General features: G+C 43.2%; 1 protein-coding gene across 1 annotated transcript in view; it reads left to right on the top strand.

Moving 5' to 3' along the window:
• Window positions 1-5,678: 5,678 nt before the first annotated feature.
• Window positions 5,679-24,766, top strand: part of MSANTD1 (Myb/SANT DNA binding domain containing 1) — a gene marked incomplete at its 3' end in the record, with an annotated part of 33,279 nt that continues 14,191 nt past the window's right edge. The window contains exons 1-2 of the mRNA XM_084204613.1: window positions 5,679-5,775; window positions 19,752-20,016. Of these exons, the coding sequence (XP_084060739.1) occupies window positions 19,763-20,016 (254 nt within the window). The 5' untranslated portion in view covers window positions 5,679-5,775; window positions 19,752-19,762. The remainder of the gene's footprint in view (window positions 5,776-19,751; window positions 20,017-24,766) is intronic.

The raw sequence follows: 24,766 nt of genomic DNA on the forward strand, positions 1-24,766 counted from the left end.
AGAAATTTTCAAGGTAGGTTAAAATTAAAACTGGCTGTGAATATTCTCCATTTTCTCACCTAATCTAGGCATCTGCAAAGTACTGCAGAAAGGGAAAAGAAGCATAAACAGGCATCCACAGAGATGTCAGCATTCAGGAAAATATCTTGTTGTCATTGTAAGTAGTTCTTGGGAGGTATCAGCTCAATCCTTAGGAGTGATCAGGAGGATAAATAGGATGTAAAAGACTTCAAAGAAGACATAAAATAAAACCAGAAAAAGGTTTGTGTGTAAATCCATGATGTACCCAAGTGTGAGAACTGTGTCTGGAATAGAGGAGAAGTAGAAATAAGACATATGAAAGCTGCAAGGATGGTCATAGGCACAGAAGGGTTTCTCTGCCAAGAGATTTAGACACAGGTTGGAAAGGACCCCTGTGATCACCGTGTCCAGACTCTCCTCCTGCTGGCACCATGGCACTCAGCTTTTTCATGTGTTTCATGTGTTTCTCAAATCCTGCCAGAGAACTGTCTGGTCCCTGAATGCATAAAGCTTGTTCAGCTCTGCCTACATGTCAGGAGACAGCTGTCCTACCTATTGTGCATTCCCCCCTTGTTCAGCAGTGTCACTCATCCTGAAAACTGAGCTAGATTCTAAAACAATTTTTTTTTGGGTTGCATCTGAATTATCTATCATATCCACTGAAAAGCTGCCCAATTTTCCCTTCCCCATCTCTTTTATGTTTGTGAAAATCCTTTTTCATATTTATTTTGACATCAGGGAAAGGAAATTTTTGAATTTTGGCATCTGTGGGACATATGGGGAGAGGCAAGCAAGTAAAGTGTCTGATGTCTCTGCTGTTTCCCATAGCCCTCATTAAAGGAAGGAAGGTACAGAGGAATTTTTTGCTTGTACTGTTCAGAGAGATGGCTGAGATAATCATTGGGAGAGAAGAGTTCATGGCTGTTTCTGTTGCAGAATAGTTAGGCTGACAAAATCCCCCATGTAGCCATAGTTAAAGGAATTCTTCCCTTTTGTTATATAAGTTTTCCTTACTTTATCTGAGAAACAATTCACGTACCAGTGAATCCCCTTTTTTCTCATACTAAAAATCAAGTCTGTGCAATAATGAATCAGTCACAAGAAGACCACTACCTCACTGTAGCCAGATACAATTTTAATTGAGCATGTCTGTTTTAAATGGGCCAAAATTATTTATATAATCCAGGTAGGAAAAAAATTCCTTCATTTTCATTGCTTGATGCATGTTGCTTTCTTGCTTGTAAAGTTCTTGAAACGCATCACAAATCAGTGGAAGATGCAATCAGTGATCCACATAACCATTTTAGATCTATACTATTACAATACATCCTAGGGACTGTTCTATGAGAGTCAGGGCAACTACTGGGAAGGCTCTGGGCACTCTGTGTCAGAAGAGAAAAGGTAAGCTGCTGCGCTGGTCTATGGAAAATACATCTGTAATTCTGGTGCTGCTTCTTGTTTGAAGCACACAGGTTTATCTCGGTTAATGCCAGGCCCAGAAAAGGCATCAATTTGAATCAAATCAAGTAATATTTAGAATTTGATGCATTTATTTCAGAGTCCAGACCAGTCTCTTGATGAATCACCCTTTCTGTCTAGGGACATAGCTTAAATCTGAGTAGAAGCTGTTGTTTTAGCATCCATTGGGAGTTTCTGCTTCTTAGGGCTACTGAGTGCTGTACCAACACCCAGTCTCCAGCTTATGTGGAGCATCTCTGGTGACTGACCTAGACAGAAGTGTGAACAAGAGGGAATATTTTTCAGATTTTGGTTGTATTTTGCAACCACAGAAGCAACTGTGTCATTGACAAAGCTCTGCAGTGAATGTCCTTCTCACTAGAACATCTGCCCAGGAGCTGGGCTGAAGGGGTGGGAGGTGTTTGAGGCTGGCAGGAAGGACAGGCTGCGGAGGGCTGTAGGAGAGCTCCACAGTGCTGTGTGGGAGTGCTGGATTTTCATGTGATCTTTGCTCCCTTCCACATTTTGGGAGAATGATGGTGGTCAGTCTGAGAAAACAAAAGCTGCCAAATCATGGGAAATTAAATCAATGCTGAGCTCCAGTGCCAAGCAGGAAAATTCTCAGCTGAGATGGGAAAGAGGAAGAATGCAGGGCAATAGGAGCTTGCTGGCCTCTGAGTAAGGGGTGGTGGTGGTGCCAGCCTTAGGCAGCCCGTGTTGGGAGAGTGGAACAGTGGGCACCAAGGCTTTCCTCACAACGGGATTCAGAGGAAGGTGATGGTGTGTGTAGCAGGGTTTTCTCCAGTCTGGATTCTCTTTCTTTGTGGTGCAGAACACACACTGACAGATAATACAGCAACTGCTGTGGATATCAGGCAAGCTTTGATCTGCACCTTGGTGTTCTATGGGGAAAAAAAAAGCCTGAGTTCAGATATCCCCTGTGGGGTGTGGATCCATCCTGTGAAATGCACGTGGGAAATCCTTCCCAACAGGCAGAGGGTACAGCTCTTTCAAGCTGAGCATATTTAGAGAGAGTACTAATTACAAAAGCACAACCCAACCCTGATTTAGGGCCAGTAAAACTGCACTCTGTATTGGCATGTGGTGTAATTAATTTTTGGATATTTGATTAAATAATGTGATAGTGCAAGGAGGATTGGCTGGCATTGCTCTCTAAGACAAAAGCAATATTAAATTTTGTAAGACTCCCACACTACTGCAAATGCTGGAAAAATAACTGTAGCAAGCCACTGGAGACACAGCAGTGTGGAATTTCTTCTGTAGCCATCAGGTGCTTGGCTGGATGGATCATAAGCTGTGTTTGTGTCCTTATGCTCAGACTAAGCAAAATGCAGGATTCCCTCTTCTTTTTCCTTAGAATGAAAATTAAAAAAAAAAAGGACTTCCAAAGAATTTAATCTCTGTGCAACTGTGTACTTTCTCCTAACACAAGTGTCCCCAGCACTTTGTGATGCTCTAGATACAGAATATGAAATTCCAGAAGCAGGAGTGCTCAGAGCTGCGGGGGGCCAGTGAGGAGGTTGTGTTCCTTGGCACAGATTTTTTAATTATCACCTTGCTAAGGTGAGTGGGAAATTCTGTCTAAAAATCATCAGTGTGGAATGGCAGAGAGCTTTATCTCTCACTTTCTTAGTCTGTGGGAGGAAGTTTAGGGCACTTGCTGTTCACTTTTAATGCTGCTGGATAAACTAATGACTGTGTCACCAAGATGAGTCTGAAATCCAAATCAAAGTCTTGTGTCAGATTTTATTTCTGAATGGGCCTGAAACAAATTCTGGAGATCTTGTACAAATCTACCAACGAAACTATCTTGCTGAATATCTAAAATGAATTGTAAAATTTTCTCAGCCTATTAATCTATCCCTATTTAGAGGGATACCTCCTCTGTATTGTCAAAAAGTACCACTTTTCTACCTCGTACCTCCTATTTTTAGGGTTAGTATGTTTCTGTAAGATTAAAATGTATTTATTTTCTCAAAATACTTACTTGCAACTTCCAAATAGTGCTGCCTGCCCTTCTCTTCTTTCAAATGTATATCTAAAGAATTGGAAGAATTGGAAGATTTGAAGAAAATCAGGCTCACACTATTTAAAAACACACGAGTAGACCTGCTCTTTAATTAAAGCCTTTTTCCTAACAAAAAAATGTAGAGCTAGCTGATACTTTATTGTGTTGGGTTGTGATAAAAACACATTGGCTAGCAATGTGTTTTTAACAGCTATTCTCAAAATTCCTTTAAGAAATGCCTTTAGTTAAACTTTTGCAGCTAAGCTCTTTTGGTTTGAGGATGAAGAAGGTGCAAGAAGCTAACTAGGCATTCAGTCATTGGGAAAACTTACAAAACTTTCTATAGCCTTTTGTACTCCAGAGGGTTTTATGATCTGCTTAGCAGTCAAGGAGCCCAGACTCTTTTTAACCTCAGCTTAAACAAATGCTTAAAAATTCAAGGTAGAAGCACTTTGGTTGTGATAAGAGAGATTTTAGTTTGACATTTTAACCCTAAAGTGAGGTAGGACTTCAAATGGTGGGAGCAGATGTTGTTTGCAGGATCTGGTTCCCTCCACAGTCCTTTTCTTGGTGTCTGCTCAGACTCCTGGAGACCCTTTTCCCACCTGTATCCCCATGCCAGCTCTCACGCTGCGTCCCATGAGCAGCTCCCACACTCTGCAAGCTCCAAACCCGGCCAGGTGAGTCAAACCTGCCCCTGCTGCTCAGGTCTGAGCTCACAGCCCTGCACTTGCTGCTTAAGATACAAATGATTGGTGTGGTGGTTTTCATATAATAACTTAATGGTTTTAATATTCATCTCAGAAGTGGTCGAACTTGGGTTTGGGTCCTCCTTCTCCCAAGGGATATTCAAATCCACCTGTCCCTTCCCAGGCTGTAGGCAACCTCTCAGCCCTTCCTATTGAAGTTGTGCCATGGTGCAGAGAAGGATTTGCAGACCCAGAGAGAAGCAAGTGGGGGCCTGACTGTTGCCTACCTAAGGGAGGTGGGGAGCAGGTATCTGGCAGCATTCCCAAGGCTGCTTACTATATAATTTGCATTAAAACATCTCTGGATAAAAATCAAAACCAGCCCTGGAGGCAGAGTCCAAACCCAGTGCCTCTATCCACAGGGAGAGGCTGCAACCACCTTGCCCTGGCAGCGGGTGCTGTTTTGGTGCCACCCCAGCCACACCCTCTTGCCCCAGCCACATATTAAATGGAACTCGAGTCCCTGCTCCCTCACACCGACCCCAGAGCCAGCTGAGGAGAGCTGGCTGTGTCCAGGACTCCCCAGACCCGAGGGGGCTTCACAGGCATCAGTGCTGAGAGGTTCAGCTTGGCCACAATGTCTGGATCTCCGCACGGAGGACAGGAAACTTGAGGTACCCAAAAATCTTCTTTTGGTGAAAAAGTTGATTCTTAAGGACTGTTGGGTTGGAGGAGGGGAGAAGTCATGGCTCATTTAGCTCTGCATTTTAGACTTGGAATTTCCTGTTGTGATCAGGTCCCCGTGTGGCTTTGAGGACCTTGCCTGAAGTCAATTGAAGGTGTTTCATTGTGAGATGTGACTGAAGGATGTGCAAGGTTAACTTCAGCTCTGGAGTGTCCAATTCTCTTTTGAAAATTATGTCAGTTTCATTTAGAAGCTTTAGAAATTCCCCCCTTTGCTTGTCTCTGCCTTCTCCTTGTGTAAAATAGCAACTACAGTACCTTCAGGACCCACCACATGTTAAAGAAAGATTTGTGATCCTCTGAAGGACAGCATTGAGTGTTAACTTGCTAATGGAGAAGCTGGGCAGATGAGAAAAGTCAGGAAAAATTAAACCTGCTGGTGCCTTTGGTGAGACTGGAATGACTTTTAAAGAGACATCTTTGGTCGGCAGGGGTGAGATGTGCAGATGAGAGTGTCTGTCATATTCTTTAGGCTTCAAGTGAGCAGCTTTCAGGACACAGGTATGAGTTTGTGAAGGCTCATGGGCTGATTCAGGTTACCTATGATGGGACTGGGGAATGGGGGAGGCCTTTGTTGGTGCAGTTTGAAAGGCTAGAGTTTGGAACTAAACCAAACCCACCTCTCTAGACCTTTTCAAGATAGCCCTGGCAGAGTGTGGTTGACCCTCTGGGTTGGTAGGAAATGTCCCCTCAGTCCCCTCCCCACATGGAGCCTTGTCCTGCCAAACTCTCTCTCCCCAGATGTGAAGCCCTGCTCTGGGTCTGTGATCTGCTGTGAGGAGTCCTGCGGTGACTTTAAGGCTCATGGAGGATCTTCTGTTCCTAGGACAGCAGGTACTGAAGCTTTTCTTCCACACCATAAAATTCTTAGAGTTATAAAAGTGCAGCTTTGTGGGTTGAGCCTGTGCTTTCCTTCTGCTCCTCTGAAAAGCTGGGGAAGGGAATGGAGCCAAGTGGTTCAGGGCTGCAACTTGTGAGTGTGTAGGAGGTGCTGTGCTGTCTTCTCTTCATCCAGAGGAGGTCAAGCTGGTCACTGTTTCAGTCCCTTGTGGGGAGTCACTTCACACAGGAGGTTGGTACCTCCTGGGCAGAGGAGCCCTTGATGTGACGCCTGCTCTCTGTGATCACTCACCTGAGTTTTCAGGGTTTAACTGGCCAGGCTTTGTTCTTGAACCATTTGATTCCTTCTGATGGAAGGAAGGCTCTGGGTGTGCTCTGTGGATGGATCATTTCAGAGATTTTAGCCAGTAGGATGAAGGGGTGTATTTTAAAATGTGCTGACCTTTTTCTTCACAGTTTTAAGAGTCCAACAACTATTTGTGCCTCATGGAGAACAGGCCTTCTTGCAGGTCCATGTTGGACTTATTATTTCCCCAAGCTTTTACCTGCAGCATTCCCTGATGAGAATATTGCTTTAAGGACAGGCAAAGTAATTTCTTTTTTGGTGATGCTTATGTAACACTACAGGACACAGAAAAACAACCTGTGGTATGGTTTTGATTTTTAGTAGTCTTGGTTTTGTCCTGAGATGGTGCAGTCTATAAGGACATGCAATATATTTCTGAGTTCCCTGGGCTCTGTGGTGAGCCATTTCTGGTCTTTCTTCAGCTGTTCTTTCTTCTCCTCTTCCAAAACTTACATAGGAATAGCTACTGTTAGAAAGCAACCAGGTAAAATAATGTGTGTATATATATACACACACACAAGTATGAAAACTGTGTGTATTTATATGTGTGTGTGTAAATAAATAGGAACACAGATGTTGGCTCTCTGTCAAGTTCAAATGAAAACCTTATTCACAAGATTTGCTTACAGTTCTGCTGTGGTTTCATACTGAATTGAGCAATTGGGAATGAAAGAGAGTTGATTTTTTTACCATTTCTGAGTGCACTGCAATCATATTATGTTAATAATCTAAACCAAAGCTGATCTTGCTTTCTCACATTGGAGCACTTTGAATGTATTGAGAGGCATCTAAATTATCTTAAAAGTGAGAGTGATTCCAGAAACTTTGGCTGATTCCAGAAACTCACACTGCCTGTAGTATTTTAAATGCTTAGATGGGAACTTGTATGTGATGCTTGCCTTAAGGAGTTCTCACTTGTAAGATAAAAAAAAACATAGGGAGAGGCAGAATAGAATATAGCACAAAAATATTTCTAAAACATTTACAGTAATGAGATGTATACAATACTCTCAAAATAATCCTGATAGTTCTGATGACCAGGATTCAGGGTTTTCTTCTGCTTTTACACTAGAAGAGGCTTTAAAGTGTGTATTTTTTTTCAAACCAGACATTAGTAAGTCTGATCCTGCTTTTGGTACCATGAATTTTATTACTGAGTGAAATGTCTGGTTCTGCCATTCCAAGGGGTGTTTTCTTTTGCTTCAAAACAAAAAAATAGCTTTTTGGACCTTTCTTTCAGCTTTCATGTCTGGATAAATGACTCCTTAAACCCTGCAGAAGGCAGGCACTGCAGAAAAAGTACATTAAGTTTTTCATCTGGGGGTCTGCCATGCCCCACTGGTTATGGCTTTTACCCTGAGGCTGGAGGAAGGCTGGATGTCAATTGTTGTTATCTGATAGCTGTGTACAATACCCAGAGAGGCACTGGCTGGATCAGAGGTCAGGGATGAAGCTACAGATCTGTTGATGGAAGAATTTGGCTATTGTGGAAGCAGGTTAAAGCAGGGATCAACACAACACTGGCTGGTAATTGGTGGCTGCTTGTAGTATTCTCCAGATTTCAGGCAGAGAAGATCAGAGAATTCCACAGGAATATTTCGTGTAACATCAAGCAGCTCTTGTCAGACTTGCTACTTTGTTTTCAGGAAGGCAGGATGTTATTTTGGAAAACACTTATCACCGTTTTGCTAGGCTGTTTTTTACAGCCAAAGAAATGGATAAAGGTTGGTCTTGTCTCATTTATAGAGAATGTCTGAAGCCCTCATTTCTCACATGTGTGTTGGGTTGTCCAGTCACTCCAGCTTGTGTGCTCAGTGGTCCTGCCAGATCAGCACTTCACTTAAGTTCTCCTTAATGGATTTGCAAAAAGTGATAAAACACTCCAGAAGAGGCCTCAAGGAATGATTAGTTTAATCTTCAATTAGTTCCTGCTGAGACTTGATGAGAAATCATTTGACAGAGTAGGCATGAGCTTTAATATAATCTGCCTGTCCAGTTATCATGAAGTGCAGTGTGCAGAGAGGAAAGAAGCTGCAAATGGAGAAAACCATGACACGAGCCCTGAATGTTTTAGACTGCTGCCTGTGATGCATTTTTGGTCTGCTTGAGTGCCTTCAGCCACTGGGATACTGCTACTGGGCATGAAAGTCAGCATGGGGAATATTTTCATCTGTACAGCTGGTGAGATGCTGACAAGAGGCAGTTGTACTTTTTCTGCCCTTGCTTGGCAAGGTTTGTGGATCAGGCTTTGACCTCTTTTAAAACCACAGCAAAAGAGGAGCTAAAGCCAGTCCAAGCAGTTTTTACAATAAGGGGAGTGAGGTGGGAGGAGAAGAGGGCTGACTGTTAAAATCTTTTGGAGTTGGCCAATTGCCTCTAACAGCAGTGGCACGAGAGTGCCTCCCCTGAGATACACACTGTGTCCTCCTGTTTGCACAGAGAATGGAAAACACTGGCCTCTAAAAGAGAATGAGACACTGTGCTATGAGCTGGTTTGATTTTCTGTAAATTGTTTAGTCTTGTTTCTTGTTAGTTGTTGTTTCAATCAGATGGTGGTTCCTTGTTTCTTTGTTTAGGTCCCTTGTCCTACAGTCATTAAAGCTGCATTTTATAACAAAAGAATCCCAACCTTCTGAGCAATTGAAGACTTGCTAAGAACATGGGGATCCTTCTGGCTGTGCAGAAATCTGTCAAGTGAATGTTCAGGGATGAAACAAAATTAGAATTCCCTGGTGCCATTCACATCTGCCACGGACTCCCTTCAGACAGCTTGTCTGTACTTGCATCTTCACGCTGTGTGTCTCCTGCATCTGGGTGGTTTTAGGTTCCATACACTTCAGGTCTGCCCTTCCCCCTCAAACATCCCAGCTAGGTTTTTTACTTCAGCTCTATATGCCTGGCCCCTATGAAGCTCAGCTGGAAACAGGTTCAATTCTCCAGTACTGAAAATCTGGTCTGTAGCTCTTCAGTTTTGTTACCCTTCAGAAAAATCTTTGCTGACTTACTGAAGGCAGTTTTTCTGCCAAAAAGAAGTCATTTGAGTGCTTGCTAATTTGCCACAGGCGAACTGAGGCCAGTTAATCCATAATTTAAATTAATCCTTTTGATTGCTTAATTGACTCAACTGAGAAATGGATGATGGCAGGTACACTGTCACTCCTTTTGGTGTAGTCTTAGCTTTCCTTGCATCCACATCTGCATCAGGGGAAGTTCAGATTGGACATTAGAAAGGGATTCTTCACTGAGAGGGTGGTCAGTCTGAACAGGCTCCTGGGAAGGAGGTCATGGCACTAAGCCTGGCTCAGTTCAAGGACTGTCTAAACGATGCTCTTGGTTCAGTTTTTGGTTGTCCTGTGAATACCAGGGAGTTGAAGATCCTGATGGATCCTTTCCCAATTGAAATAGTCTATGATTCTGTGAATAACCCCATTATTTATAGGGGTTATTCACAGAATTATAGACTGGGTATTTATAGCCAAGGAAATGATGCTGTTTTCCCTGCACAGACCTACACTTGGGGCACATCCTCTGGGCTTCAACACTGAATACTGAATACCACCTTGAATGAAAAGCACCAGGACTTTAAAACCACTGGTGGTACTGGACAGCTCGTCTTGAATCTAGAGAAGTTTGCATCCAAATGTGGTTTTTGGGTGTGCATTAGTTCAGGAGAACTTATGAAAGGAAGCAGATGGGCTCCCTCAGGCTGGCCAAAATGCTCCTGTACCAGCTGGGAAATGTGTCCTTGGGCTGATGGGTTTGCTGGCAGCATTGCACTGCAGCCACTAGAGGAAGCAAGGACACACTCCTTGGTTTAGTTTTAGCCAGAACAATGGATCAGAGAGGCATGCTAAGGCTGGAATATAAACTGAACCCTGGTGGGTGGAGAGTGATTGGAGCAGAGTAGTGTGTGATAAACAGCAGAGAGCCAATGTGAAGGGAAAATAGCTTGGAAAAGCCAGGAGTCAATGAGGAACATAACAGCAATTGCAGTGCAGGCTTACGGTGAAGGCAGCGAGGGGAGATGTTTGGTTCGGGCTGGAGGGGCACACTTGGAGGTGAGAGGGAGGGTGATCCCTCCGGGCTGTCCCTGGGATGACCAGGGAACAAGACTCTATTCTTTAACCAAGAGGCATTGATGCCTTAAGCTTTAGCTTTTATATTTTCCAGATTCTGTACTGCATTAGTATTTAACTCTGAACTTCATATAAAGTGTTAGCAAGTTCTCCTCACAGTTTAGTTAGACAAAACAATCCTTTTCCAGCCCAAGAACCAAAGACACAACTGCAGCTTCAGGTCCAAAAAATATAAACAACAGTGAATTGAGGAGAGCAATCTGGGAGAATGGCACTTCTTAACTTGCATCTGTAATTGGACAGTTAACCCCAATACATAAATGGACCAAACCTTATAAAAGTGTGAAAACTCATGACTCAGAGTTCATACTGGATAGAGCCACAGCCCAGCTCTTGTACTGCCCAAGATGTATCCTTTGAAGCCTTTTGTAAGTACCTATTTTATTCCTTTAACACCATCTAGCCTCTGTTCTAGGTAGCCTCTGAAGGCATCAGGATCATAGGATCCCAAATACTGCAAACATGTGTGTTAAAAGGGGCAATGTTAGACATGCATATTGCAATAAGCATTTCTGCATTGAGATGGAGTCTCCTTCTGCCTATCACAAGAGCTGAGAGTTGATGCTAAAATTCCCAATCCTGTCTTTATCTTGGAGATGCTACCCAGTGTTGTGGTAGCTGAAGATTTTGTGTGGATCATCTGCACAAAGGCAGAAGTCATCATTTTGGGGCAAGGATTTGCAAACACAGACAACAGAGGGCTTCATGGGCCCCATCAATAACTCTCTGAGAAACTTAACTCCCCGGAAAGAGTTTGAGCATGGCATTGGGAATAAAGTGTAGTTCACTCAGAAGATGTATTTGTTTCCAGTGTCAGGATATGGATGCTGTGGGAAGGGTGACGTTGCTGTCAGCCCATCTCAGAAATGGCATCTGCCTCTTTTATGGTCTCAGCTTCCATCAGCAACCACTGAAGCAGATATGCTTGTTTTCTATCACAGCATGAGGGTGCTGTTGAATTTGGTCTTATGTTTTTGGCAGCTCTCAGATGGGACAGGCTTTTAAGGATACTTTTAAGAGTACTATCTGAACTTTGTAGGTTGCAACACTTTTCTTGAATGTCTATTCCTAAGGCTGCTTTGCAGTAATACCCAAAACACCATTTGCATTTTAGTATTTAAATCTTTTATGAACTGATATGAAAATCTCCAGTGCCCTAAATATTTTATCTGAAATATTTTTTTTAAATCTTTAAATTTTCCTCTGAGGGGCTGGAGAGCTAAATGAACCTTTTTAGGGAAAAGGGCTGTAGCTGGGGGTAGGCTTGGGTCCCCACACAGAAATGCAAGATAGGCAGGAGCTCTTCTGACTTTCTCCATTTGGCAGACCTTTAGATTTTAATGCTTTTTATTTTGAATAACCTGTGGGTGAATAAACTGCAGGAGCTAATCCCATGGTGCGAGGTGTTCCCGGGAGCTCACCTGGAGCGTGGCTGCGGCCTGAGGGCAGCGATGGCCAAGGGGCCGCTCCCGCCTTCCCACGTCCAGTGCCAGCCCTGGCAGGGAGTCCGGGACAGACCGTGAGGGGATGCGCGCAGCTGGAGGTGGATGCAGCCGGCTGCCAAGCCAGTAGCAGGCTGTGAGCAGCGAGGCCGGCCTTCTGGCAGCGAACTGCCAGCAACTCGCACTGCAGCTCCTCTGAGGTTGCTGGAAAAGGGCCCACACGCTCTTCTTTCGGGAAGAGCAGCGAGCTGGAAGCCGCTTGCTGAAGGCAGCGCTGCCGCTTGCTCCCGAACCCGGCGGATCGGAGCCGCCGAGCCCCCTGGGCCGGAGCCCCCGAGCCCCCTGGGCCGGAGCCCCCGAGCCCCCTGGGCCGGAGCCCCGCTCGCTCCCGAGCCCCCTGGGCCGGAGCCCCGCTCGCTCCCGAGCCCCCTGGGCCGGAGCCCCGCTCGCTCCCGAACCCGGCGGGCCGGAGCCCCGCTCGCTCCCCGCGCTCGGCTCCCTCACTGCCCGGGCCGGGGCTGGCCCCTCGCTGGAGGATCGATCCTCGATCACCTCCTCCCAGCCTTTTTGTGACCAGCACTGCCTCTCACGCTGCAGCGAGCACGGGGGACACCGGCAGCGCTCGCTCCGGCCGGGGCACGGCGGTGCTGTGTGCAGCAGCAGCAGCCGCCCATGGAGCAGCTGCCTCGTCGCTGTGTTCGTGACACGGCTTTTTCCTCCTGCCCTGCTGAGTCATGGGAACGGCGCAAGGCACACTTGTGCACAACAGGGATTATTTTTCTTCTTTTGTGATATATCTCAAATCCAAACTGGATTAACTCACGGTTTATGTCTAGAGCAAAGTGTTTAGGACAGGTTCTCAGAGGAATTTGCTTCTGGAAGAGCAATATTTGCATAGCACTGTAGCAGCAGTGTTTAATGTATTAGACGCTTTTCAGCATGTCACTTGCTCAAATGTGCTAAAAACCAAACAAGGCAGGAGGACTTATTGACTAACCCCAGTAAGTAAGCAGGGCCAAAATAATTTTTTTCAAGTGGGGTTTGGGAAACCATTCATTGGGAACTGAGCGATTTTCATTGTATGATTTGTTGCTTGCTTGCCAGAAAAGGAGTATGTCTGATACTACATTCTGCAGAGTTGTTCCATATGCTAAAGGACCTGCAAACTATTTTGTAAGAGTAAGGAAATCTAGGAAATTCTCTGTTTGTTATAAATTGGGAGTATGACACATGTATATACTGATATACTTTGTTTTCAATATTATATAACTAAATTTTTAATAATTTGACACCTGTCTTTTCCTTTGTGCTTGAAAATGTAGGAACATGTGTGACTCAAAGTCCATCTAGTTTGGCATCCTGCCTGCATAATATTGTAAGTGCCAGACATTTGGGCAGTGATTACTTGTACCTTCTGGATTTAAGGGAATTTTCTTCCCCTCTCCAATATGCTAAACTAGGGTCTGTAACACAAGTGTCTATGTTTCTGCTAAACTTGAAAAAAAAAAGTAATTAAAAAGAAATCTCGATATTGTATTTTTTAATCTAGTTACTATGAACATACCAGTCTGTACCTGGTTTTTCCAAACAGTGAATTCTCTAGGTTCCCTGCAGTCCGTGAGCTCCTTCTTCTAAAGCCCCATGTAATTCCAGTTCTCCCCTTTGCCTGCTAATGCTTCCTGGTCTGACCACAAAAACTGCTGAAGCCTCATTTCCCAGCTTGTCTGCATTCACCTCGCTGTCTCTCGCCACCCTCTCTCCAACTGAATGTCGGTGCAAAGCTGGCTTCCATGGTTACTACTAAAATAGGCAAAGGAGATATTTTTGGTCAGAATCTGCCAGTTCAGCAAGATCAAAATGCTTTTGGGAAATGTTCTGAATGCAGTGAAATTTAAGCAGGACGTTTCTTGCAAAATGAAATAAAAAACCCACTCCAGCTTCCTGCACCCCACCTGCAGCTTCCCAGAACACAGTCCTCCTGGGCTGCCCAGTGCCCTGCTCCACCCTCAGGGAGACCTGCCACTCAGACAGCCCTGTGGCAGGGCTTTTGGGTGGAAACCTTTCTATTTCTTGGTTTTGTTCTAAGTGTTGTCAAAATCTTCTCTGCCCCATGTCAGCCACGTCCACAGCGCCCATTTCTATTGTCAGAATTCTGTGCAGGTGTTATTTATTTTAGATGTACATAAAAGCTAGCCAACCATGCAATGGCTTTTGCTCAGTTGCTTCCCCAACACTCAGTGAGGTGTTGCTGTCACTTGTCCCTTCTGGTGTCTCCTGTTTGTTTCCCTTGTGGCATGTCCCAGTTAAGTTGCAGGCCCTCTGAGGAAAGGGACTGCCCTTTTTTATGTATCTCGAGACAGCTACTGTTTTTCCTCAGCCTGAATAATTTTTTTTATTCTGTATTTGTAATAGACCCTCCTGCAGTTTGGCTACCTCTGGGCTTCCTTTGCTGCTGTATTGTTAAAATTCCCTCACAGGCAGTAGGATGCACGAGCTGTGTCTGTGCTCCACAGCATTGATCTGATGGTTCTGTGTTCACAGCCCTGTGGTTTTCTGTCCCTTCTGAGCCTTTACAAATGCCCATAACCCCATCACCCAAGCACACTGGCAGACTGCACAGTGCAGGGACCTTGCTGGAGTTCCTAAGCCAGGCACCACTGCCTGCAGGGATTTCCCTGCCTCTGGGTGAGCTCCTCGTTCCCAGCTCCTCCTGAGCACAGCAGCTTCATTGTTGGTTTCATGGAGGAGAAAAAAGGCAACTTCTCCTCCTGACCATCTGTCCTAGCCTATCTTCTCTGGCCAAGCTTTTCAGAAGTATTGGAAGAATATTTCCTCTCCCACAGAGTATTTCACAGACTATTTCTTCTCTCTTAGAGGATCACAGTATCACAGAGGATCCTGAGTTGGAAGGGATCCGCAAGGATGCCCCCCAGGACATGGATGTGTCTCCTGTCTGCCAGGGCACTGCTGACTCAGATTCAGCTTTTGCCATTGACCAGGACTCCCAGGTCCTTTTTCATGGCTGTTGCTCTCCACTGCCTCATTCCTCAGCCTGTCTGTACTGGCATTGCATTTAATCATCTTTGCAGATTGCAGTAGGCAATAGTCAGAGATACTAAACCCATAATTCTCTGTAAGACTTTAGAGAGTAGGCCTTCTAGCCCAGTGGGTAGCAAAATGTGGGGCAGGAGGCAGCCTCCCAACACTTGCAGCCTTTTTGAATTTACAAAATAGTATCCCCCTGCAATGCAAACTCCAAATGCTTTTAGACAAACACGTACACAGTCCTGCACCCTTTTAAGCAGTTATCAAGGTGTGTCTGCACTGAAATTCCCAGAGAACGCTCTGCAGTTACTGTCCAGTTCCAAGATGTGTTATTACCCATATGTGTTAAGCTCCTGGTGGGCCAGACCACGGAACTGCAAAGAGCAGTGACCAGACTGTGCTTTGGACAGCCTTGCTTTTAACAGCTTGCCCCAAACACAAGGGGGGAATGCAGCTTTGGTTGATTGGTGGGTTTGTTTGTTTGTTTATTTAGTTTTATTTTTTAAAATAAAAAAAAATTTTTTTTTTTAATAGTCTACTGAGGTACTCATGTGTTGTAGAGTTGGATCTGTGTCTTTGAGGGGTGATGCTCCTTCCGCAGGAAACTCCTCCTCCTGGTGTCACTGGTGTTTGCTGCCAATTGGCATCCAGACTTTTCTGAACCAAAGCTCTTGCATTTCTAAAAATCCCTATAGGCAGTGACCTGTGTGCCAGCATCCCTGTAGACAGCTCCTGTGGGGATTTCAGACACAGAAGCACATCTAGAAGTTGGAGAAATCCCTTATGTCCTAGTGGAATAAATTCTGACTTGCACAGAAGTTTCTGCCTGACTTCTACCACAGTCCCCATCAGCAGGATGGGACATGCTCAGCTGCAGTCAGAGTGTAATGGCTCAGTTTGTGGGCTGGGCTCTGGTGCTTGAGTGACTGGAGCCGTTATTCCCCTGCAGGCACAGGGGAAAACACCATTCTCTAAAACTTGGCTAAAGGAAGTTTTATTTGGCATGCATTAGCCCACCCTTGCAAAGCTGAAGGCTGTATACACAGTCAGTTAGCACAGATCACCTGAGGTTTAGTCAACAGATATGTAAGGATTAATGGAGTTGTCTGCACTCTGTGAGAGCAGCGTTTATAAGGGAACTTCATTAGATCCACAGCTGCAAATTATAAACCCTTCTACCCTGTTTGAGGTTTGTTATCTTTAGAGATCACCATGAAAGGTGGAACAGCTGTGAGAGCTATTATTCAAGCTGATATATAATGATTGCAAAAAAGGTAGGGTGTTTAGACAGATGATGTGAAGAACAGATTTGCAAGAAGATCTTTAAATTCATGTTCCTCTGAGCTGGTGTGCATTGAAAGAAAAGGCACAAGTGAGATACTCCAGCACAGTGAGGTGTTCACAAGAATATCTTCTGAACTTGTCACAGCAGTCCCCATCAGAGGAGAGACTGGGGTGAGCAGGAGGGTGGAGGAGAACAATTTTCTCCCACAGAGGGAAGTCATGTACAAAGGTATACTCAGTAGCTCAGTTTTGTATGTCAGGGGTTTCCATAACTTTAATATCCTTATTTTATTGATGAGAACAGTTGCAGCTTCACTTGCTTGCGTGGTGCTTGGTGCCAGCTTGGTCCTTGATTTGGAGGAAGCTGGTGCTGGAGGGCTCTGCCATCAGGTGTTAGAGGGGAGAGCAGGAGGGGTGTCAGTGCCTTCAGTCTGGCAGAGCTGCAGCTTGCCATGTCAGCAGTTATTCCGGGTTTGGTGACCAGCCAGTCTTTGAGGTAGATGACAAATCTTGACTGGTCTCTAACTGGAGAGGGGCAAGAAGCAGCCAAATGCTAACAGAGCTTCTCCTCCCAGTGCCCTCCTCCTGGGCAGGGACTGCTCTTGCTGACACAGAGCTGCTCTTCCCCTGAAATATTTGCTGGTCTTGTCTTAGCTGTTTGTCCAGGACAAAGAGCTGTGGGGCTTAGGGACCAGGACAAGGGCTTAATGATACCTAGGGACTGCACAGATCTGCAGAACACCAGCAGAGGCACACCCTGGAGCGGTATTTTCCCTCCCCTGGCTCTAGCAAAGACTGCAGGAATTATTTGGGGATAAAAAAACTCCTCCTGCTTTCAGACCCACGTAGGAAAACAGTCACGTTGTCAACCACTTGGCACATGGGCTTTGGCAAGGCAGAGGAGGCAATGTGGGGTCTCCATAATTATTATCAACGATTTTTTAAAGGAAGAGGGGGTAGAACCTGGGTCCTTGAAACTTAGATCCCCTTCAGGTGCTGAGAGGAGAGGAATAAGGGAGGTATTATTAGAAAGCATTTCTTTTATTTTACAGATGTTAAATAGCACTATACCACTATATCAATCTGTCAAGTACACTAATAGGAAACAGCATCTAGAAAAGTTGAGATGTGAATTTCACAGGGGAACAGTCACTCCCCTTCTCCAGGATCCTGGGGTCTGGGGGCCAGTGTGGAGCACACAGAGCAGCCACACATATGCCAGGCACATGTGGATGGAGAGGGGAAGGAAAAGTTGTGGACTGTGACTGAAAAAACTTGGTGCAGCTGGAAAGGTTTTCACCCACCCTGTCCTCATTGTTGTACTTGAAACTGGATTAAAAATATCCTTAAAGCAGAGACCACACAAACCTTTGGGTTTTGACAAGTTGTGTGTGTCATGCTATGGGTTTCCGTGGTGTTAATCAGCATTTTCACAAGATAGGTGGTTTAAAGTCTGAGGGAGAAAAACAAACCTCTAATGGATGATTAAAGGTTGAACAGCAAGCCTGGCTTTACATTAATGTGTATTAGTTCCAAAACAGACCCAGAGCCATGGTGTTTTCCTCTTGGACTCTGCCTTGCTTCCTTGAACTTGTCCTGGTGATGCCCAGCAGTGGCTGTGACCACAGGCAGATGTTGGTAGGGTTTTATTAAAAGAGCTGCCTGAAGCCCAAGGTTAAGTGACAGGAATTTCAAAACAAAACAATAAATTAATAAAATGAATGTGTCATCAGCTGATCCTCTTCTGACCACCATCTGTCCCCTGATCATGTGACGTCTCCCAGCTGGCCACCCAAGAGACAAACCATGCAAGATCATCATCACAACATATGCTGCTATTTACACATTTTTAAAGGTAATAGTTGCTAGGCTGTCATATTAGTAGTTAAAAGCAGTTATTTGGAAGCTAGGGGATTTTTTCTGTATTTCTCTCCTTTTCATTTTTTCCCTTAGGAAGGCAGTGACTCAGCAGGTATATTTCTGACAGAGACATGTTCAGGGTTGGATCAGTGGAAGTTCCTATGTAAAGAACATGTAATTCTACCCCCTCATACCCCCACCTTGTTCTGTGGCATGCTCTTGTGCCTTTTGTAATATGCAGTAGAATAAATAAAATAGGAAGAAGGCAATGGTCCCACAAATGTCACTAGTGTACCTTTTAGGAACATTATGCGCTCTCTTTGCCATCTCCAGGATGCAAACCAAGCTCTGCATTTTTTAACTATTGTTAAGATCAAGGATGTGGTTATGAGAAGACTTACAATTTATAGGATACTTAAGCATTAAGGATTGAGGCACGGAACATTTCCTGGGGATTAACGACTGACTGGGTGAGCCTCGGGCCATTAACCCCTGCCTGCCATTAATCTTCAGGAAATGCCCTGCAGTGAGGTCGTTATTGCTGTTATATGCTGAAACACAAAAATAATAATAAGAAAGGTCCGTGGATTATTTATTTATATTTTACATAACACAATTCTATTGGGACTGTAGGAAATGAACATCTTTCTATTTAGCTGGTGGTAAGCTGGAATTAATGCAGTTCCTGCATCTCACTCTTTTGTGGAAGATTATTGTCAGACTGCAGGAGTGTAAGTGGGGCAGGATTTGGCCCCTGCTTGTATTGCAGTGCTTAATACAATGAATATGCCCTGCTTCTCTGATATTACTGCTGGCACAATTTAGCCCTATATAAAAACCAGCTCAAAATGCTTGTTTTACAGCAAAGCAATTTATTCACAGTTCTAAGCATCTCGCAGCCTTTTTTTAACTCGTTGAATAATCCTTTTAGGTTGCCCATAAAGCAGGTGAAATGCTTCTGCTGCAGTCCTAAGGCAGAACACTGGCTGCATAAATAGCATCTAAATTACCAGGAATACAAAATACACATACAGTAATACATACCTACAAAGGCAAATTCATACTGACAGGACTGCAGTGTGTGCTTATCAGCAGCAAAACATCTCGGGGAAAAAAAAAAGTGGCTTTATATTGAAATTTTGTATATATTTCTCTCTATATAAACACTTAAATACTATTTTTTGCATGTTCTAAAGCCCAGATGCTGGCTCCTTTTTAATGAGCCTGCCTGCTTAAACATTTATTAGCTTAGAGATGTATAGTTTTCATAAAGCTGCCTGATTCTTTTTGCAGAATATCTTTGCAAAAAAAAAAAGCTTTTTTTTTTGTGTACATGGCCTCAGTCCTTGCAACCTCCTAGAGAGTCTGTCAAGGCACAACTTAAAAGCTCGTTCAGGCGACCATGACCCCCTGCTAGCAGATTGTCTGCCTAAAAGGTAAGGGAAAGCTAAAAAAGAAGTAGAAACTTAAAAGTAGCTTCTCAAAGGCTGCATAGATCTTTTTTTTTTGTTAAACCTAAAGTGTTTAAAAGCTTTAATATTGATGGCCTGTCAACTTTGTCCTGATTCTTTGGCTTTCAGTTAAAAGGTTTTTGTTGTTGTAGCTTATGCAGTTGCTCTGTTGCTATGGAAACGTGACATCAAAATGACGTTTCTCTGTTTAAAAGCTTTTAACTAAATTCCTGCCTGTCAGATGTAGGCCCCATTTTGTGCACTCAAGCTTCAAGCTGTTGCAAAAAGGTTTCATATGTTCTGTTGTCATTCAAATTCTTTATCCACATATGCATGTCTTGCACTACAAAAAACCTAAACTAAAAACTCAATCTATATTAAGTGTCCTCTTTTAAAACCCTTTTAGGTCAGTCAGCAATGGCTGCAGCAGAAATTCCCAGTTACATTGTCTCTTCTCAGACTGAGAAACACAGGAGGGCCAGAAACTGGACTGATGCAGAAATGAGAGGTTTAATGCTGGTTTGGGAAGAATTTTTTGATGAGCTGAAACAAACTAAAAGGAATGCCAAAGTTTATGAGAAAATGGCTAACAAACTCTTTGAAATGACTGGAGAAATTCGCCACGGAGAGGAAATAAAGATAAAAATTACAAATATGACATTCCAGTACAGGTAAGCTTCAGTTCATTCTTTTTATTTTAAGAGATTTTAGCAGGGACGGCGCAGTGATTTTTGCCTTTCAGAAAGAAGTCTCCTGGAGGAAATCTGTCGATAAAAGATTAAAGATTGTTCATATCGCTTTTAAAATTCTCTCTTGCCAATGCTGTTACGTCATTGTTAATTTGTCCCCCCCATTTCATGTCAAACTCTGGGACAACTTTGTTGCTTTAAAATTAGCTGGCACTGTTATGATGCAGAGGGATGGAAATGTATTTAATGGGGAAAAGAGAATTTTTTTTTTTTTTTTTGGTCTTTGCTGAGGGGACTGATTGTGTTAGCTTGGCAGCCAATTCCTTGCAGTGAAACTCCTGCAGTTTCAAGTGGCCACTGAGGATCGGAATTGCAAGGCAAAGTTAAAAAAAAAAGAAGAAAACTAGAACAGAATAATGTTTGGGGGGGCTGATGCTCCTCGATTTTGGTCTCGTGAGTTGAAGGGTTACACTTCACGGGGCCAAGAATAATTGAATGTCTTATTACTGAGTGACACACATTGCTATAATTATAAGCAGCAGCAGTGAAAGAACTATTATATCTGCAGAGAGAATCAATGTGCACCGTCAATACTGCTCCAAAGGAGTCGGGGGGGAGGGCGGAGGTGTCTATGAGGGGATGATAAAGAACAGGCAAGCAGTCAGGAGGGGAAGTTGGCTTCAGAAAATGTGAGGCATTTGTGGATTTGTTGTTTGCAGGGAGAAAAATAATTAGAACTTAACAGAAATATTTCCATTTTCTTTTTTCTCCTTTTTTTTTTTTTAAATTCTTATCTCTGCGAAGCACAAACTGCCTCATACTGGAAATCCTGAGTGGTGATTTGAGCTAGGTGCTTGTAATGCAGGAAAATCAAATATGTGACTCTTTTATTTAATCTCTCCTCAAAGCTCATATTAATAATAAAAAAGGTTATTACAGCAGGCAACCATGTTAAAACTGCTCGCTTTTCTGTAAGGCACCCTTACTGTATTTAATGCAGAGACTGCTCATCAAATAGAAAACTAGGGAAAATCCTGTAAACCCCTTAACTTTGAATGTCCTTCTACATTTCTATGATCCACAAGCATAATGTTTAACATCGTTTGCCATAATATCAAACCTGATGTTTTGTGGCAAATCCTAATGTCTCCAAAATATTTTACCAACCCTGCTGTAATCCCTACAGTTTCCTTCACCCAGACTGTAGATGAGAAAGCTGGAAGTATGATAAATTTTTGTCCAGCATCACCCAGCAATTCCCACTCAGATGCAGATTTAGGAGTTGCAGGCTAGCAGGCTTTTGCTTAGTCTGCTAAATCTGCAGTCCTCCCTGCTGGGAATTGCATCTCGGCACTGAGATTTCACAGGTGTCTGTAGCAGCAACACTGCACGATAGTTAAGTGCCGTAATTGCCAAGTGGAATAGGTTATTTCTGTCAGCCTTTGTTCTAAATTTACAATGTTGTCATCCATCAGAGAGTCTCATTTTTTTCCTAATTAATGTTTTTACTTTAAAGTTGCACTGGGGGAAGGGAAGAAATAAAATCACTCGCATGTATGCACTGTGTGTGTGAGAGAAACCGCACTTTTAAGAAATATCCTTCTATTTCTGTGAACTTCTAAGATTGCTTCTGTTGCATGTTGTCAATCTGCTTTTCTATTTTGCAGTGCATGGCAGCTCCCTGCTTATTGATTGAGATGCTAATTTAGGAGAGTTAAAACTGCCTTGTGCTGTCACAGAGCTGTTTCATTTTGTGCTATGGAATATAAAATGCATCTTCTTATTGTTTGTTCACATGCCCGTGTGCTTTGCTGTCAAGGTGAGGTGGTGTGGAGAAGAGGGACAAGCAGAAGCTGTTACTCACAATTTCTAGTTTTCTGGGTACTTTTTGGTGGTGTGAGAGGATGGGGAAGGTTGTGGTGAAACTGTAAATGAGGTGAGTGGCCACCGACTGCTGGCTTTGCTGTGAGGCAGCCGGGTTTGAATTTATGTTTGGGTGCCTGCAGGACACTTGAAGAAGATGATTTACATCACTGCATTTCTGAGCACCATTGCTGCCCTGTGGCACAAACTGGAAAAGAAGATCTTGAGAGGGGGATAATGCTCCATTTTGAGAAAATACTTTGTAAAGATTACACTGGGTTAGTGAGTGGGACATGGGAGAGTGTAGCACCAGTAGCAGGAGTGAGGAGGGGTGTTTTGCACCTAGGAGCTTATTTCTGCACCCACTTCAGGATCCTGCACTTCTTTAGGCAACTTTGAACAGTGCTGCAGAGTTGGAGTGGCCTCTACTCTTCCTTTAACAGAAATAAACTGCATTAAAATATTTAATCAGATCATATTATTGATGTGTCACAATTTCATAAAGGAGCATAAAACCTTTATTCTACAAATTACTATGCATACATATATGGATGAATACATGTATGTGTATTTTTTCCATAAAAGGAAAAAGCAGTACTTGAATATTTCTACTAGTCTTTTTAACCAAGTTCAGTTTTAAAAGTGCTGTCACTGGTGTGTCTTATCCTATGACATCTGTTGAAACAGATATTGATGATCTGAATCGTATAGAGTTCTGAAACAGAAAGCAGTGAACATGTTTATAATGGTGCTCTCCAGTTTGAGGATCCCATGGCATTCTAAGAGGCAGTTCAGTAAACATGGTTTTCTTTATTCTGCTTAGTCCAAGCCACTCACTGAGTAGAAGGTGTCCAAGTCAGGCAAACATATGCATAAGCAGGCAGGAGTGTTTCTTGGCCAATCATTATTGAAGTTTCTGCAGCAAGTGCAGCCTGCATGGGTGTGTGCAGTGGCAGGGGGCTCAGAAGGGGCTCCCACCCCAAGGATTCACCCTGGTTCTGGGTGTGTTTGTATCCCATGTGGGATCTTGTGCTGCCAGCTAAAGTTACCTCAGGTGTAGCTCAGTGTCCATAAGCATCTCTTACATAAGCAATTTTAGGGAGTTCATATCCCATTCTTCCACATCTGAAGTGAAAACATTATTCAGGTGTTGAAATGCCAAAAAGAAATCTATTTTATCTCATTATTTCCTCCTTGAATTCTTGTGTTTATTTCTGCCTGCCCTATATTTCAGCAAGGTGACAAGAGAATGAGAAGATGTTTAGAGAATAGTTAGGCTGAGCTGTGGAAAGCTTTCTTTATTAAGAAAAGTGTAAAAAAAAAAGTTTGTGAATGCTAAAGAATTTCAGAGGTGCACTATTTTTCAGAATGTAAATCAGATTTTTTTTTGCTGTAATACAAGAAGTTATTTATAAGAATTGCAAGGCAAGAAATGCAAAACTAGTTGAAGCCATATAAATCTGTATTTGGATCCCAATAATGCAGTATTGCACTGCATAATTAGCATGTGGAACTAATTGCCACTGAAAATCATTGACACCAAGAGAGCAGCAGGTTGTTTTAGTATTATTATTATTTTTACTAAAGATTAGATTTATTAAATAAAAAACCAGATGTTGTTTGTCTTCCAATTAGGCAGAGTTATGAAAGGCAGCGGGTTTCAGGATATTACTGGCTGTTGATGGAAAAATAATCATGTGTTTTTATGGGTGAATGTGCCCTCAAAAGCTGTCTGTCAAAATCATTCTTGAAGTATTCAGCACTGACCTTTGTCAGAAGAGAGTGAGACAATGGACTGAGCTGGCAGTGATTCCTGTATTCCTCTGCATTACTGTAGTCCAAGTGCATTTGGAGGAAACTAATCAGGGAAAAATATACCATGACCTGAAGTAATTCTTACTGGAGTCTCAGTATATTAAGGGACCATTTCATCCACTGTGGAAATTGACTGGGTGGAAAATTCTGCACAACACCATAGGTGGAAGGAAAATTCTTTCTGCAGGTGTATTTGAGTAAAGTTCTGCTTTTAGGAATTGCTGTAAAATCTGAAATATCTGCTGTGGATAGATCAGCCACCAGGTTTTTAGTGTTCTGCTTCAAAGATACCTGTGTGGTGAGCTGCATGAACCTCCCCATTTATTCTTCCTAGAAGAACGAAGGGCTGAGTAAAGCTTCTTGGAATTCACAGTTAAGCTTTCACATCAAAAGTTTTCCTGAGATTAGTGTGCTGGTCATCAAAAGTTTTCCTGAGATTAGTGTGCCAGCTCTTGAAGTTTAGCATCCCTTAGTCTGTGCCCGGTTCTTTGTGCTGTGCAGCCTACTTGGGGCTATCAGCTCATGTGAACCTGTAATTTTTCCTTCTAAAAGAAAGCACTGTCCTGTCACTGCTAATGTGCTGATCTCACAGTGTCACAGTGCTCTGTGACTGCTGTTATCATATTGCCACTGACACAATACTGATAAAAAGGAAGCACAGCTTGCACAGTGGTCCACAGTTTTGACTGATTCCTTCTGATGTTTAAAAATAAGAACTCTGTGAATGCAAATTTATTATTTTCAAAAACATCACCCTCCCCAAAGCCTAGAAAACAGGATGCAGCTGTTGCTCTTTGATTTGAATCACAGTCAATTAATGTTAATGATTGGTAAATTTGAATCAGTCTCATGATTTGAATGAAAGAGTAGTCTAATTTTTTATTTTCATGTGTACATGATAGCAATTAAACATTTTTGCTTGTGTAATCCATTGCTATACTCTCTGACATTATGCAACTGGAAAATTTGACCTCTGTTACAGCAAATGAAAAAATATGAGTGCAGCCAAATTACTGCAAAAAGTTGAATACTTTACTATCTTTGTCTTTAATTT

This window comes from Fringilla coelebs, assembly GCF_963513975.1.
Source record: "Fringilla coelebs genome assembly, chromosome: 4".
Classification (NCBI taxonomy): Eukaryota; Metazoa; Chordata; class Aves; order Passeriformes; family Fringillidae; genus Fringilla; species Fringilla coelebs.